Here is a 16,055-nt window from a genome sequence, read left to right on the forward strand (position 1 = left end):
TGGACTGCAAGTCTGATCCAGTATGGCAATTCTTATGTTGCTAGGAAACAAAGCTTTTTTTAATCCAGTCATACACTCTATCCAACCTTTACTGAATTAATTTTGGAGACAGGTTGGTCGTTTGGGAATTATCCCTTGAGTGACGGGAAAGCCCTTCTGAGCCAAGATAAAACATCTAGGTTAAGTCTCAGACTTCCTAGACACAAAGAGAAAAGAAATCCAACTTCTGATTCTTCAGGATATGCAGTGAGTTCTCTGCATTTGTGTATCTTGCTACATAAGCCATTCAATTCCAACTGTATCTGGCAAAATTAGTGATTTTTTTTTTTGGTCTTTCCACTCTTTACTAATTTTTGTTATCAGAATTTTCTCTGGAGAACATGTCTACACTACAAAATTAAGTCGACTTAAGTCAACATACAACCACTGCAGCAATTAATTTGATATTTAATGTCCACATTATGCTCCTTCTGATGGCAGTGCGCGTCCTCACCAGGAGCACTTGCACAAATTTAACTGGCAGCCTGGGGCATTGTGGAGCACTTGCCACCCAGGGCTGACTGCCTGAGCCCTGCCGCCCAGTCTTTGGCTCTCCTCCCTCACCAGGAGGCAGCAGCAGGACTCCAGCTGTCAGCCTCAAGCAGCAATAGACAATGCAAGCAACAGTGTCTATATGGACACTGCATCGACCTAACTACATCAACTTAACATTATGCCTCTTGTGGAGATGGAGTTATTAAGTCGGAGTAGTGAGCAACTTACATTGGCGGGAGTGACATTTTAGCCTGGAGCCTTACAGAGTTAGCTCAATGTAAGCTGCCTTATGTCAACCTAACTCTGTAGTGTAGACCAGGCCTTAGATTCTGGAAGAACATGGTGAAGCTGCCTGCTGTAGATCAAAGCTGCAGCATAGATAGAACTGCTTTACGTGAGAGTACCAAATATATAAACTAGATGATAAACTGAAGGATGACAATCTAGAGAGAAAAGTGAATAGGATGGAAGATCTCATTCTTGGAGAGATTATAGCAGTGCAATGAGTCACTTGGAAGTATCTTCCCTACAAATATTTCCTTATGTGAAAAAGACTTCACACTATCAAAGCTAGCGTTGTCAAGTCAAATCCTCATTACATCAAGTGATCTTGATGCTAAATCCAAAAAAATATGCCGTCATTCACTGCAACTTCTTGTAACAATATGTAACTCAATAATCTGACTGCCATTAGCTTTAAAACTAAGGTAATTTTACTTTATAATGCTTTTGTTTCCACTTTAAAACTAATGATACAATTTGGCAATGTGGGTGGGTGCAGGGGGAAGAGCAGGAAATCAACTCAACTACAGGTTATCCTACCCTGATTAAAAATGGATCACAAAGAAAAAACTTATAACTAGGTAGACCTACATGGCTCAGGGGATTGGTAGTGGAATTCAAACCAATGGCCCTTGATGTTTTTGTGACAGTTATACTAGGTAGCAACCAAGATTTGCTAGCCCATGTTCAACAGTTAACATCTGTTCAGCTTTTGAAGCACTGTTTTGAAAACACAGTTTGAGCCCCAATGTGGACACATGGTAAATTTGAGACTCTAATTATGTTTGAGATCGCCATAGCGATTATTTGCTTTGTGAACAGTTCTTTACTGGCAAACTGGACTAAGACCAACCCCGTCTCCAATTTATTTCACAAAAAGATCCAGTTTCTGAGATGGTAACTCCGTTTAAAGAAGGCTAGGCGAGAGAACAAATATGGGGCCAAAATCTTGTTTGAAAAAACTGTGTTTAAAACCTAACAAGAATCCAAGGTCAGAACCCAATTTCCTCTTCTGTTTTTAACAAGGTTTGGCTCTAAAAATACTGGCTGGCCAAACAATCTTTAAACCAAGTTAGCATGAGAAGATAGTTACACCTTTTCCATAACTGGTGTTCTTCGAGATGTGTTGCTCATGTCTATTCCACAATAGGTGTGCATGCTTGCCACGTGCACTGGTGCCGGAAGTTTTTCCCCTAGCAGTACCCATAGGGGAGCGCCCCTAGCGACCCCTGGAGTGGTATAAAGGGCACTGCGTGCTCCCCCCACCCTCAGTTCCTTCTTGACAGACAACTCCAACAGAGGGGAAGAAGGGCGGGATGTGGAATACACATGAGCAGCATGACCCATGTGATTGGCAGAGACCACCTTCGGGAGGAACGAGGAGTGTGGGCGGAGCTGGACCTTATCTTTATGGAACACCGTTTACGGAGGCTCGGAGGTCAGGGCCCTGAGTTATGAGACCCGCCTAGCCGACGTGATCACCACCAGGAAAGCTACCTTGCACGAGAGGTGCGACCAGGAGCACGTAGCTAGCTGCTGAAACGGGGGACCTGTGAAGCGGGCCAGCACAAAGTTCAAGTCCCACTGGGGGCCGAACGTATGGGAAGAGATGATCCAACCCCTTAAGGAATCAGCTGGTCATACCATGGGAGAATAAAGTGGCCCTGCACCGGCAGATAGAAGGCCGATATGGCCACCAGGTGCACCTTGACTGACAAGGGCACCAGGCCCTGGGCTCTAAGGTGAAGGAGGTAGTCTAGAATAAGCTGGCCACTGGGAGACTCTCCACTTGTCCGCCCATCTGGAAAACCGAGACCACTTTGCCAAGTAGGCTTGTCGTGTGGAGGGCCACCTGCTTTCGAGCACGTCCTTTCCTCCCTACCCAACCATTGAGCAGCCACACCATGAGGTTGAATGCGCTAGGCTGGGGTGTAGGAGGCAGCCCTGGTCCTAGGATAGCAGGCCGGCAATGGCCATGGCGGGGCGACTGCCAGGCCCATGAGGGTTCCCTACCAATGCTGCCTGGGCCATGCCGAGGCAATCAGGAGGACCCGGGCCTTGTCCATCTTTATCTTGTCCAGTACCTGCCAATCAGTGGGAACGGGGGGGAAGGCATAGAGAAACTGGCCTGACCAGGACAGGAGGAAGGCATTGGAGATAGCTCCCCATCCCAGCCCCGTCCGGAGCAGAACCGGGGACAGCAATGGTTCTGCCAAGATGCGAACAGGTCCACCTGGGGAGTTCCCCAAACTTGGAAAAGTCTGTGCACCACCTCTGGGTCGAGAGACTACTCGTGCTGAGAAGAAGTCGTCCATGCTCAAAAAATTCCGCCCTCACATTCCGGGCACCCGGCAGATGGAAGGGCTGTAGGCAGATGTCGTGGGCTATACAAAAGTGCCACAGCCTGAGGGCTTTGCGGCAGAGGATCTGGCTGCGCTCTGCCTGTTGATGTAGAACATCGAGGCCGTGTTTTCCATGAGGACCCTGACCACCCAGTCCTCCAGGCGCGAGCGGAAGGCCATGCATGCCAGCCATACCGTCCTGAGCTTCTTGACATTTATGTGTAGGGTCAAATCCTGAGCTGACCACAGACCTTGGATCTGAAAGCTCCCCAGATGGGCCCCCCCCATTGCAGGTCCGATGCGTCAGACACCAGTTCCAGTGATGGGGCCCTCCCCTGAACATATTTTTCAGGGAGGACCACCACCTTAGGGAGGTAAGCACTTTGTCCATCCTGTCCCTGGCCTGGAAGAACTCTGAGGCCAACCAAAGTTGGACAGGCTAAACGGGAGGACAGTAAATTGGCAGTGTTCCCGTGCCACCGTGAAATGGAGAAAGCGTCTGTGCCCTTCGAATATATGAATATGGAAGTACGCGTCCAGTAGATCAAGAGCAGCATACCAGTCCCCGGGATCCGGGGGGGGAAGACTGAGGTTAGGAAGACCATGCGGAATTTGAGCTTCACCATGTACTGGTTCAGGCCTCGCAGGTCCAAGATTGGCCTGAGCCCCCCTTTGGCCTTCAGGATAAGAAAATAGTGGGAGTAGTACCCCATGCCTTTGAACTCCCCTGGTACCGCTTCCTAGGCCCAGGAGCCACCCCACCTCCTGCTTGAGCAGAGCCTCGTGTGAGGGGTGAGTTGGGTGGGGGAGAAGTAAACTGGAGGGTGTAGCCCCAGGTGATGGTGTTGAGGACCCATCGGTCCGAGGTCAGCCGCGACCACTCTGGGAGGAAAGCACACAACCGATTGGAGAAGGGAAGCTTTACTGAGGGTGGATCCTGGATGAGAACTGTCAGGGCACCCCCTGGCATCCCATCAAAACTGCCTTTTCCCTGCCTGCTTGCCCTTGGAGGACTCAGGCTGAGGGGCAGGCCAAGACCGCCTCTGTAGGCGCCTCTTATAGTCCTGTGACTTCTTATAAGCAGACTCAGAACTTTGGCATCATCTGCCTCGGTCCCGCCAGTATTCGCTCCTCGAGGTGGAGCGGTGCAGAGAGTCCCGATCGGACGGAACCCAGACAGCCTGCCTGGTGGGCGTTGGGGGCGGTCCACATGGATTTTGCCCTCAACAGTTGCTGGGTGGCGAACAGCGTCTGGAATGTTCCCTCAACCGGGACCGGGACCGAGCCAGGGGTGACTGCAGAGATCCCAGCGGCAGCTTGTCTCTGGAGCGCATGGCTGACATCGGCAGTGCTCCTGGTACCGGCATGGACTTAACATCCCGGGGCCGCTTACAGGGCCTCCGGTGTGGAGGGCATCCGGACATCTGGGGAAGCCTGCTCCGAATGGGCCGGGCTACTCTGCTCGACTGGAGTCGGAGGCTTACGGGCCAGTGAGGATTGAGGACTGCCCGACATGGGTCTAACCTCTGTCCCAGATTTACTCCGGTGTTGTGGTGAAGAAGACCTCTACCTAGGCTTCTTGGCGCGTTCCATAGACAGGGAGCGGTGCCAACTAGTTGATGGCGCCAAAGGGTCACCGTGCACCGACACCGCAGTGACCGGTGCCGACTCGGAGAGGCGCTCTAGAGCCGGGGTCAGCACCAACTCCATCAGAATAGCCTGGAGCCTAATGTCCCTTTCTCTCTTGGTCTGAGGCTTAAAAGACTTGCAAATCTTGCAGCAATCGCTGAGATGCGTTTCCCCCAAACAGCATAAACAGTCCGCATATGGATTACTCACTGGCATGGATCGCCTACAAGTGTCGCACGACTTAAAATCTGGGGTGCAGGGCATGCCCCGGCCCAGGCGCTTTGGCTAAACTAAACTAACTAAACAACTAACTAACTACAGGTACCAACACTGAATGAACAAGCAGTTCTGGGGACGAGCTACAGCATAGCTGGAGCAGAGCAGTTCCGTCGCACCTTCACTGGCAGCAAGAAGGAACTGAGGGTTGGGGGGAGCGCGCAGCGCCCCTTATACTGTGCCATGGAGGCGCCACTCCAGGGGTCGTTCCCCTACGGGTACTACCAGGGGAAAAAATTCCAGCACCAGTTCACGTGGCGAGCACGCACACCTATTGTGGAATACACATGAGCAATCACACAAAGAAAAATAATTTTAATATGATTTCAAACTGGTTCAGCCTGAGCCCATGTACAGATGGGGCCCTAGAAAGGATTCCTCCGGGATGGGCAAGAGGCACAAAGGCAGGGTGAGATCTGGAACTGTTTGTACTGCAGACCAACACGCTGTATCTTTGCTGAGATTACAGGACCACATTATCACCTTTCTCACGCATTACATTTATACAAATAAATCAAGTCAGTAAGATATACTTACAATCTGACACAGACATTTATGCTCATTGACAAGCTTTTCCAGCGATAAGCACTCAATTACATCTGCTTCTGCCAACGCTCCTTCTCGGTCCTGCTTATTTGCCAGCCTAAAAAAAAGATGACCAAAAGTGAGAAGGCAAGTAAAAGCACTTACCATGCTGATCCACAACCAGAGTCAAGCAGGTTAGAGTTCAGAAAACAAACTCCATATATATATTTCAGACTAATTTCGGACGGATGGGAGCAGGAAAGAGGGAAAGTAGCGAAAACTAGCTTGTTGCTCATCTAAAAATTATGGTTCTGGTGTCCTTATCTACTCAATAAAAAAACAACTATTAATCCATTGTGACGGGGCAAGATCAGATGGCTATGGAAGAGTAGTGGGAGATAGATATATTAGCTCCAGGCTAAACAAATCCCTAGTACCAGGATAAGTGAAATGGCAGCTGCTCCAGGTCAATTAAGACACCTGAATCCAATTAAGAACTCCAGAAGGCAGGGAGAAGATTAAGGTTGATTGGGACACATGAAGCCAATCAGGGGCTGCCTGAAACTAGTTAAAAGCCTCCCAGTCAGTCAGGTGGGTGTGCACGTCAGGAGCTGTAGGAAGGAGTTGTGCTGTTGGAGAGGCTGAGCAGTACAACCATATCAGGCACAAGGAAGGAGGCCCTGAGGTAAGGGTGAAGTGGAGCTTGAGGAAGTGAGGGCTGCTGTGGGGGAAGTAGCCCAGGGAATTGTACATGTCACGTTTCTAAAAGGTCAACTACCATTTCTGCTACTATTAGGGTCCCTGGGCTGGAGCCTGTAGTAGAGCGAGGGCTTGGGCTGCTCTCCCCGCCCCCCCCCACCTTTGCCTCTGTTTAATCACTGAGACTGGAAGATAACAGAGACTGTGCAAGGAAGAATAACTTCTCCTCACCTCCCTCACTGGCTTATGATAAAAATGGCTCAGTAGACTGTGACCCTTGTCTCTAGAGAAAGAAAGGTTACGTGGAGGGTCACAGTGAGCCTCTGAGGTTAGCGAAATCCGCCAGGAAATGCGGGACCCACGGAAGCAAGGACAGAGCTTTGTCACCCCATACATTTTAAATTTTCAAAGAACTATACAAATATCAATCCACACAATGCACCCATGAGATAGGCGAGTACATTTTACAAACGGGTAAACAGGATGAGGGATGAAGCGATTTATTCAAGGCCACATAGTAAAATCTGTGGCAGTCTCTGTATTAGAACTCAGGACTGCCTGACACCTACTCCCATACTCATTCCTCTAGATCAGTGCTTCTCAAGCTATCTGATGTGGGGGATTGGCAATTTTTTTTTCCCCCAATGTGAGCGCAGACTCGCAGCCGACGGCTAACGGACCGGCACCAGTCCGCAGACCACCACTTTGAGTAGCTCTTCTCTAGATCAATGTTTGTCAACCTTTTTGATACCAAGGACTGGCTTGCTGCCTTCCTAAACTGTGTCAGTGAGATCGCAGGGACCAATGCAGGTCCACAGACTGGTCATTGAGAAACACTGCTCTAGATCATGCTACATCATGCTTGAGACCATTCCAGGTCCTCCTGCACTCCAGTGTTCCACCTACTGAAGGCATGACTTGAAATCTAGATGATTGCAGTCAATCGGGGATAGCTCCAACTTTTACTTCCTCAGTGGAAGAAAACTAATAAGACTCTAGAGAGTCATAACTATTAATAGGAATTATAGTTGTATTACAGCAGTACCCAGCTACTCTCATCTGGACTGGGGTCCTATTGTGCTAGAAGCTGTACAAAGGAATGCAGTCCTTTCTCCAAAGACAAAGTACAATCTAAGTCTCAATCCTGCAAGCTGCTCTGCATGGACAGAATCCTGTGTCTGCATGGTATTCGTTGAATCTGGGGCCCAAAATACATGTAACACCCAAAGTGTGGGGGGCAAGGGGGAGGCATACAATCAAAAGCATACAATTGACAAAGCACCTATTACTCTCGATAAGTTTCAGAGTAGCAGCCGTGTTAGTCTGTATTCGCAAAAAGAAAAGGAGTACTTGTGGCACCTTAGAGACTAACAAATTTATTAGAGCATTCGGTATGATGTCCATCTGTTTGCATTTGGAGAGGAAGATGATGTCTGTCTGTATCTGTGCCAGTTTTTTCATGAAGTTGACAGATTTCCACTCTATACGGCTAAATTCAGTGCCTTGCATAATGACAGGTTTCAGAGTAGCAGTCGTGTTAGTCTGTATTCGCAAAAAGAAAAGGAGTACTTGTGGCACCTTAGAGACTAACAAATGCTCTAATAAATTTGTTAGTCTCTAAGGTGCCACAAGTACTCCTTTTCTTTTTACTCTCGATAAGATGCCATCAAATTGGCCAATTTCTTATAGACATTGCAGCAAAGAGAGATGTAAAGGAAAAGGTATATAGGAATTATCATACTGGATCAGACATGATCCACATAATCCAATATCCTGTTTTTAAGAATGGCCAACACCAGATGCTGCAGGGAAGATCAAGAAACCCCATACTAAGCAGAGGCAAGATAATGAGCCCACATGTAAGTCTCTGTCTTTTCTCTAATAGAGATTGGCGCTTACAACCTGAAAATGACCTTTTATCTCCATTCTAATTTTGTTATCAGTCACTGTTTAATTCTGAATAATCTTGTTCTATATATAAACATCCACTCCCACTTTGAATCTTACTAAGTCATTGTCATAGGATGTTGTTGCATGGAGTTCAGCAGTCTAATCAGAGGTGTGGAAAAAGTATTTCCTTGTAGGTTTGAATTTGCCACCTCTTAATTTAATCGAAGGTCCCTTTGTTCTTATGTTACAAGACAGGGAAAAGACATACTTCATGTAAGGCCTTACGGATCAATTCAAGGAGGATGTCCTAGGTATACAGGGCAGCAGAGAGGAAGATACAAATATATTTGCATAGGAAGATGACCACTGCACTGAAAGGAATCAGTTCAGGAATCACTATTCATGCAGCTTTAGTCAAGGCCCCTTTTACAACCAAAAGCACTTGTAATATTTTCATAAGCAGAACCTTTTGGAAAATACTGCAAAATCTGCTGGAAGACCATAGAAACCAAGTAACTAATAGACTCTGCATGTCCCAAATTTGGGACACTCAGAGGCCAAACACTCTTTTGGAAGTATTTCACTTCTCTTGAAATCAGCTTGTGTGACCATAGACTACAAGTACTGCTTTACCAGCCTATCCCCATCATTTCTCCAAAAGCTTGGTTTAGTTTTACCCCATTACCCACCATTTTCCTCCATTAAATGTGCCATCATTACATGTCAATGTATGTCTATCTTCCCAATACACAAATACTAAAACATCTTGAAAAATGTAATACTATGTAACAGCGATCGGCAACCTTTGGCATGCGGCCTGCCAGGGTAAGCCCCTTGGCAGGCTGGGCCTGTTTGTTTACCTGCCATGTCTGCAAGTTCGGCAGATCACAGATCACAGCTCCACTGGCTGGAGTTCACCGCTCCAGGCCAATGGGGGTTGTGGGAAGCAGTGGCCAGCACATCCCTCAGCCCGCGCCATTTCCTGCAGCCCCTATTGGCCTAGAGCAGCAAAACCCACCCAGTGGGTGCTGTGATCACCGGACCTGCAGACGCGGCAGGTAAACAAACCAGCCCGGCCCACCAGGGGGCTTACCCTGGTGGGCCGCGTGCCAAAGGTTGCTGATCCCTGCTATATAACGATGTACTTTTCTCAATTTTACCATAATTGTATCAGACTGAAACAGTATGCAGAGAAGCAGGCTAGAACATTTACTTTGAGCTTTGCAAATAATCCTAACTTTAAATGTTTCAGAAAAAGCATTTATTGAAGAGACCTTTTTCTTAGTAGTCTTTTTCCAGATCCATAGCCAAGATAAACATGCAATCAGCTGTTTGACAGTTTTCTGAGAAGCCTACAGTCACACAAATAGATTATAGCTTACTAAAAAAACAAATGCAGAGACGCAGATGTAATCCAAACTATCTTCTGTAAAACAAGACAAGGAACAACAAGTCACACAATAAATTCACTGATCATTTTAAAATTTTAATGTTGGAAGATTTTCTAGGTTATTTAGAGGGACTTTAACATGTTAAATTGGCAAATTTTTTAAAAAAACAACCACTTATTTAGCTTTTCTTGAATGCTTCTGGTTCCAAAAGGATTGAACAAATAGTCTGATGACATCAGTACAATGAATAATAGTTCTCTGAGCAACCACACTGCTATTAAAAGATCGGTGTCAACACAATATGGCATTTCCCTCCCTTTACCTGTTTTAATTAAAAACTAATAATTCTTGAAACCTTCCACAATGGCATTACTGCTCCTTGGCAAATCTCTTTGAACTGTGAGATTGCTATTAAGCAATATATTTCCCTGGCGTTATTTTCCTCATCCTGAAAGCGATAGTAACTATCTACTGTGCTTGTAGACGATGCAGAACATTTTGGGATACAAGCATAAATCAAAGTAATGTTATTTTGAACTTTCTGTAACTGCTATGATTCTATACTAAATAGAAAACCAGCAACAGCAAAGAACAGCAGCAAGAAGTCTGAAAATTACACCCCCCTTTCCTTAATATTTCATTAAAAATAATATTTTGAAATGAGCACCATCAAAAAGTCTTTCACAATCCTTCCATTGTGATGAAACTTGTATGTGAATTTTTGAAAAAAAAAAAAAAAAACTGTCACCTCCACAAAGGCAAGACACAACATTTGTTTGTTGTTACCTTGGAGGAGCCAAACACCATATCTCTTTTCTTTTGGAGTTTCCGTCATTGTTACTCACCAAAATATTAGCAGTGCCATAGCCTGCGCTTTGGACCCATTTCATTCCTGACCGGAGAAAGCCAGTGCTTAAGAACTGGTTCAACTGTTGGCAGAAATTGTCAGCACCTCTTTAAGGGCAGGTTGCCAGCTTTTGTTAATCTAAGTACTTTAAAAGCTCCCAATACTGAAGTAATGAGCCTTAGTCATTATTTTATTCTCAAAAGAATTCATAACTCACAGAAACTATTAAGGAAGCTGTTGCACTGTATAATCAATCACTTGCCACTGATAATCCAGTAGTTATCTAGTATCTAACCTTCCATTGCTGGTTAATATTCTTCAGGTGGTGGTTATGGCAAGAGAACTTCCCCAGTATCCAGTTACCTCATCTCTCCCTGTCAGTCTAGTTACAGAACTATTCATGTTACTGGGGCTGTGCTAGACAGAATTGGCAGATCACCTGGTGAGGGATTAAGAGCAATACTGCTACTGACAGACTCAGCTGCCTTCAATACCATTGATTATAGGGTGTAGCTGGGTTTGTCTGCAAACCCACAGAAAAGACAGATGGAGCTGCAATTTGGCAATTTAATTCCCATCAGGGAAATGCCAGAGGCAACAGAAAAGCAATAACTTAGAGCTACCCACTGCTCTCATATGAGAGTTTCTACAGAGCTCCATTTTGCTCCCACATCTTGTTCAATTGGTGCATACAGCCAACGATGTTTTCAGCATGCTCAAATGACCCCCAGCTCTATTCCTCTCTTATCCAGTCTAGCCAGTGCTATTAAATGCCTTACTCAAGATATGGTGAAGACTGGGAAATGAATGAGGACCTGAAGTTAAATCCAAGAGAAAACTGAGATGATGCTGGAAGGTTGGGGAAAGTAACCAGGAAATAAGATGACAATTACAACTGCTTCCTTAACCGAGGGTGTACATCTACAATTTGTTACAAGAATTCAGTCTGGAAGTACTGTTGAATCCACAGCATCTCCCTCCACGCCTGGGCCAGAAATTGTGATCTGTTTAGACACAGATCTTGCTGCCATGATTCACTGTCACTTTGAGATTAGATTACTGCAGTGTGCTCTTGATTACTGCATCTTAATTCAAAGTGCACTGAACCTGGTACAGAATGCGACAGCCCTCCTGGACTATGGCTACATTACGATATGGCTACGACCCTACAGCCGTGAAACGAAAAGGCACGCAGCATAGCTGCTGTTTGTCGGCAGGAGAGCACTTCTGCCAACAAAGCGCTGTTCATACTGGCACTTTTGTTGTTCGGGGGCATGTGTGTGTGTGGTTGTTGTTTTTTTTTTTTTTTTTTTAAACACTCCTGAATGACAAAAGTTTTGCCAACGAAGTGCCAGTGTAGACAAACCCTTGGTGAGCATGCACCGTTTTGTATGACACCTATGCTTTATGATTGCACTGGTTTCCAGGTGGAGTTTTAACATGACACCCAAAATGACATAGACCAATTCTCGCCTCGTGCCACACTATTCTAATTGCAGTTGGTGGAGGCATTCAGACAGGATACCACTAAAAGAAAGGAAATTGTTGGCTGGATATGTATTCTCCATTAGCAGACCACAGCTGCGAAAGGCACTCTTTCCTTTCCTTCAAAATAACCCAAATCTGTTGACTTTCAGAGCATCCAAAGTTTATCTTTATTCACAAACTTTTGTCATGCAATAAGGACCATTTCTAGCTGGGATTTGGGGGGAGGGGAATACTTATGATTGCATCTCTTATTGGTCATTTTCTAATTACTGAGTGGCTACTCCTCTTTCTGTTGTATGTGTGTAGAGACCTTTCATTATACATTAACCAATTTTTTAAACGTTAAATTTTAAATTGGGTTTCCTGTTAATTTTTTCCTTCATTGTGACTGAACATTCATTTGCTCATAAACAATGGGATGAAGAAAGAAATCTCCTTGTAAAGATGTGTCAATATCTTAGACAGAGATTAAGAAAAATATTTAAAGGAACACTAAGCTTCCAATAAACAGTTTTTAAACAAATCAACATTCCCCTGATATGCTTGAAACACAGCAGCATTAAAAACCTAAAAGTACAACTGACTTGGCTTTCATTGTCCAAGTGCAAGAAGCATAAAAAAAAGTAAACAAAGAGCATAAATGGTGACACGGAACATTGAGTGCATAGGTACAATACTTACAACATATGATTTTTAAGTTGCAAGTGCACCCTTTAAATTAAGACCTTTTTAAATTATGTGAAAGTCACCCACTGACTTACTGAATTCTGTCTTAGCCCAGGTTTACCCTGGGTTTACATAAAAGGTTTTTTATAGAGCTATACAGCAAACCCTCCTAGCATAGAGGCGACTTATACCAACACCAGCATGCCTTTGCTGGTTTGGCAAACAAAATGAGCTCTACTTGCACATGCATGGTTATGCCAGTATAACTGCATCTACACTAGTATTTTGCCAGTATAAAATAGGCCGCCAAAGGAAAAAAAAAACACCCAACCAAAATCACCTCCCTCCCCCCGACTTTACTGTACCAGCACAGCATTTAGTATAATGTGATGCTTTCTCAGGACACCCAGGACTGAGAGTCACCTTGTTATCCCGCACTCATGAAAGAGTCTTTCTTGTGGTAGCTGGTTGTCTGCACCTGTACTCCAATTGTCTTTCACCCACTAAGACAAGGTGGGTGAGGTAATATCTTTTATTGGACCAACAATAAAAAGTTATTATCTGACCCACCTTGTCTCTCTAGTACCCTGGGACCGACACAGCAACAACTACACTGCTTTCACTCAACCTCTCCCCATAGGACTCTGCCAGTCCTACTTTACTTTGCAGGTTAATAATAGGTGCATCCAACCCTCGAATCCCCTTGAAGACTTTTCCCTGTAGTGTCTAGCCCAGGGGTGGGCAAACTACGGCCCGCGGGCCCCAGCTGACCCATCAGATGTTTTAATCTGACCCTCGAGCTCCCGCAGGGGAGCTGGGTCTGGGGCTTGCCCTGCTCCAGAACTCCAGCCAGAGAGTGGGGTCGGGGGCTGGCCCCGCTCTGCGCATGCCATGGCACCGCATGGCTCTCGGAAACAGTGGCATGTCCCCCCTGAGGCTCCCACGTAGGGGCAGCCAGGGGGCTTTGCACGCTGCCCCCACCCCAAGCGCTGCCCCCACAGCTCCCACTGGCTGGGAACCACAGCCAATGGGAGCTGCAGGGATGGCGTCTGTGGATGGAGAAGCGTGGAGAGCTGGCTGGCGATGCCTACACCAGTGGGGAGACATGCTGCTCCTTCCGGGAACTGATTAAGGTAAGCGCCGCCTGGAGCCTGCACCCCTGACCTCCTTACAAGCTCCAACCCTCTGTCCCAGCCCTGATCCCCCTCCCACCCTCCGAACCCTCTGTCCCAGCCAAGAGCACCCTTCTGCACCCCAACCTCATCTGCAGCCCCACCCCAGAGCCCGCACCCCAGCAGGACCCTCACACCAACCCCCAATTTTGTGAGCATTCATGGCCTGCCATACAATTTCCATACCCAGAGGTGTCCCTCCCGCCAAAAAGTTTGCCCATCCCTGGTCTAGCCCCTCTGACTAGAACTCACAGTAATTACCAGGTTCACTACTCCAAAGGGAATAGCATACATACAAAAGCTTGTTTGATTCAACGGAGTATCAGCTCTCACATAACACAGAACTTTAATCAATTTGTAGTGAAAAGTAGTATGTATATTAACAGAATTTAAGATTTAAGAGACAGTGAGCAAGGCTAATCAGAACAACAGGTTACAAATAAAACAAAAGTAGAACATGCTTTCTAGAGACTAAAACTCAGCTTAGGCTGCAATCCTTGTCTGAAGCAGTCTTATCTCACCTAAGCCTTTTCTGCAGTGTTTCAACCCAGGTTGGTTGGGATCCTGTTTTCATGAATGTAATAAACTGCCCAGTTACCCACTCACGTGCAGGATAAAAGAAGGGTCCTGGTTCCTTCCTTTTATGACTCCGAAGTCCGTTGGTTTTGTCCCCAGAGTCAGGATGACTCCTTGTGATTTCCTTCCTGGGGTGCTGGCTCCAAGGTGTCTTCCATACTCTAGTTTGTTTCACATTCTCCTCCGACCTGTTTTTCCTGTTGACTTTCACATGTAAATAGGACTCTCTGTGTTGACCTTACAATGTTTAATTTACACTGGAGATGGATTGTTGCATACACATGCTCTGGTCTGGCAGAAGATCTGTTCATCAACTCTCCCTTGTTATAGACTTTTAAAACATTATGTCAGTATACATACACACAGTTCCTTATATACTGTCAGTAGATTCCACCATATTAATGATCAGCATGTCCTCGGCTTTCATTTGCTACCTCACATGATATTCTTTACAGATAAATACTATGAAAGCAGTGTGTTGGTACAGTGAGCGTGTCAGGGCTGAGAGCAGTTGCTGTTACAGAACATGGAACCCTTTGCCAGTTGGATTCTTGGGGACACATATAGACATGGCCTTAAAACTAGCCTGTAAACTATTCAGTGTATCTCCTTATGTGTTTGTGTAGCTCCAAGCACAAGAGACCCATAATCCATGACCCCAAAACACTACCATATGTACAGGCTAGGAACTAAACTTTTGCCTAGAGACTGTAGCTCAAGGTGTATTTGCACACATGGCTTCTAAACAAGACAGTGTATGGGGCATTTTGCACAAAAGATTCTTCAACTGAATGTAAATTGAAAATGGAGGGAGGAGGAGGGAGGGGGAGAGGGAGTGGATAGCATGTGGGAATAAATCTTGAGTGCGCCACCCTGGGCATGGTAAATAGCTACTACACAACACTACTATGTCCAAAAAGCTGGCAGGAGATGATCTGGTTGCAGGACACCATCTAGAATATTTAGAAAACGGAGGAAGAACAACAAATGTAAACATTCTTTTATACTAATAGAGAAATAAAATTCTAGCTTCAATGTTAAAGTAGGTCCCGTCTTCATTGACAACCCCTTGAGGAGAATGTAAAAGGTAGCTTCACAGAAATACTATTCTTGTACCTAAGTTCAGCTCAGTCAACCAAGGACATCAAATATGAAGAGAAACTTACTTTCCTGCACACACTGACTTAAGCCTAGCCATGACAACTAAAGGAAAGGAAATTGCTGAGGACAAGATTTTTTTAAAAAATGGGTACCTAAGTTTAGGCTTCTAAGTGTCATTTTGCACCTGAACATCTGGTCTCGTTTTCAAAAATGTTGGCCACCCAGCATTTCCCAGTGCACTTCACTTGGAGCTGCTGGATGCTCAGAGCTTTTGTAAACCAGGCCACTGAATCAGGTGCGTAATAGACAAGGGACCCTAACCTTAAGAATCCTTGCTATTTTCCACCTCTTTTCCCACCTCTGCAGCCTGGAGAGCAGGTCACTTGTTTTGATCAAGTGAGATATACCCACATAATACTTCCCCTGCCATTACAAGGGCCTTGAGCATTGATACACCTCAGCACCTCCACCTATTATCTGCCTCTGGAACACATTGTATCACACTAATACTTTGGTCTAATTTGGGTTGTTGGATTTAGTGTGCGGCTGCTGGGTGGTGTTGGTGACCTGTGACATGGAAGAAGTCAGACTAGATGATCTGATGGCCCCTTCTGGCCTTAAACTCTGAATATTTGGA

At 45.8% G+C, this 16,055-nt stretch overlaps 1 protein-coding gene across 12 annotated transcripts in view; it reads right to left on the reverse strand.

Annotated features, from left to right (window-relative positions):
• ARL13B (ADP ribosylation factor like GTPase 13B) overlaps window positions 1–16,055 on the reverse strand; it is an 83,130-nt gene that overhangs the window by 24,900 nt on the left and 42,175 nt on the right. For all 12 annotated transcript variants that reach the window (XR_006279743.1, XR_006279740.1, XR_006279739.1 and 9 more), the window contains one exon: window positions 5,601–5,706. Coding sequence is in view for 7 of the 12 variants with exons in the window: in XM_043510233.1 (XP_043366168.1) it covers window positions 5,601–5,706 (106 nt within the window). In the remaining 5 variants the exon portion in view is untranslated. The remainder of the gene's footprint in view (window positions 1–5,600; window positions 5,707–16,055) is intronic.

This window comes from Dermochelys coriacea, chromosome 1 (assembly GCF_009764565.3).
Source record: "Dermochelys coriacea isolate rDerCor1 chromosome 1, rDerCor1.pri.v4, whole genome shotgun sequence".
In the NCBI taxonomy this organism is placed as follows: domain Eukaryota; kingdom Metazoa; phylum Chordata; order Testudines; family Dermochelyidae; genus Dermochelys; species Dermochelys coriacea.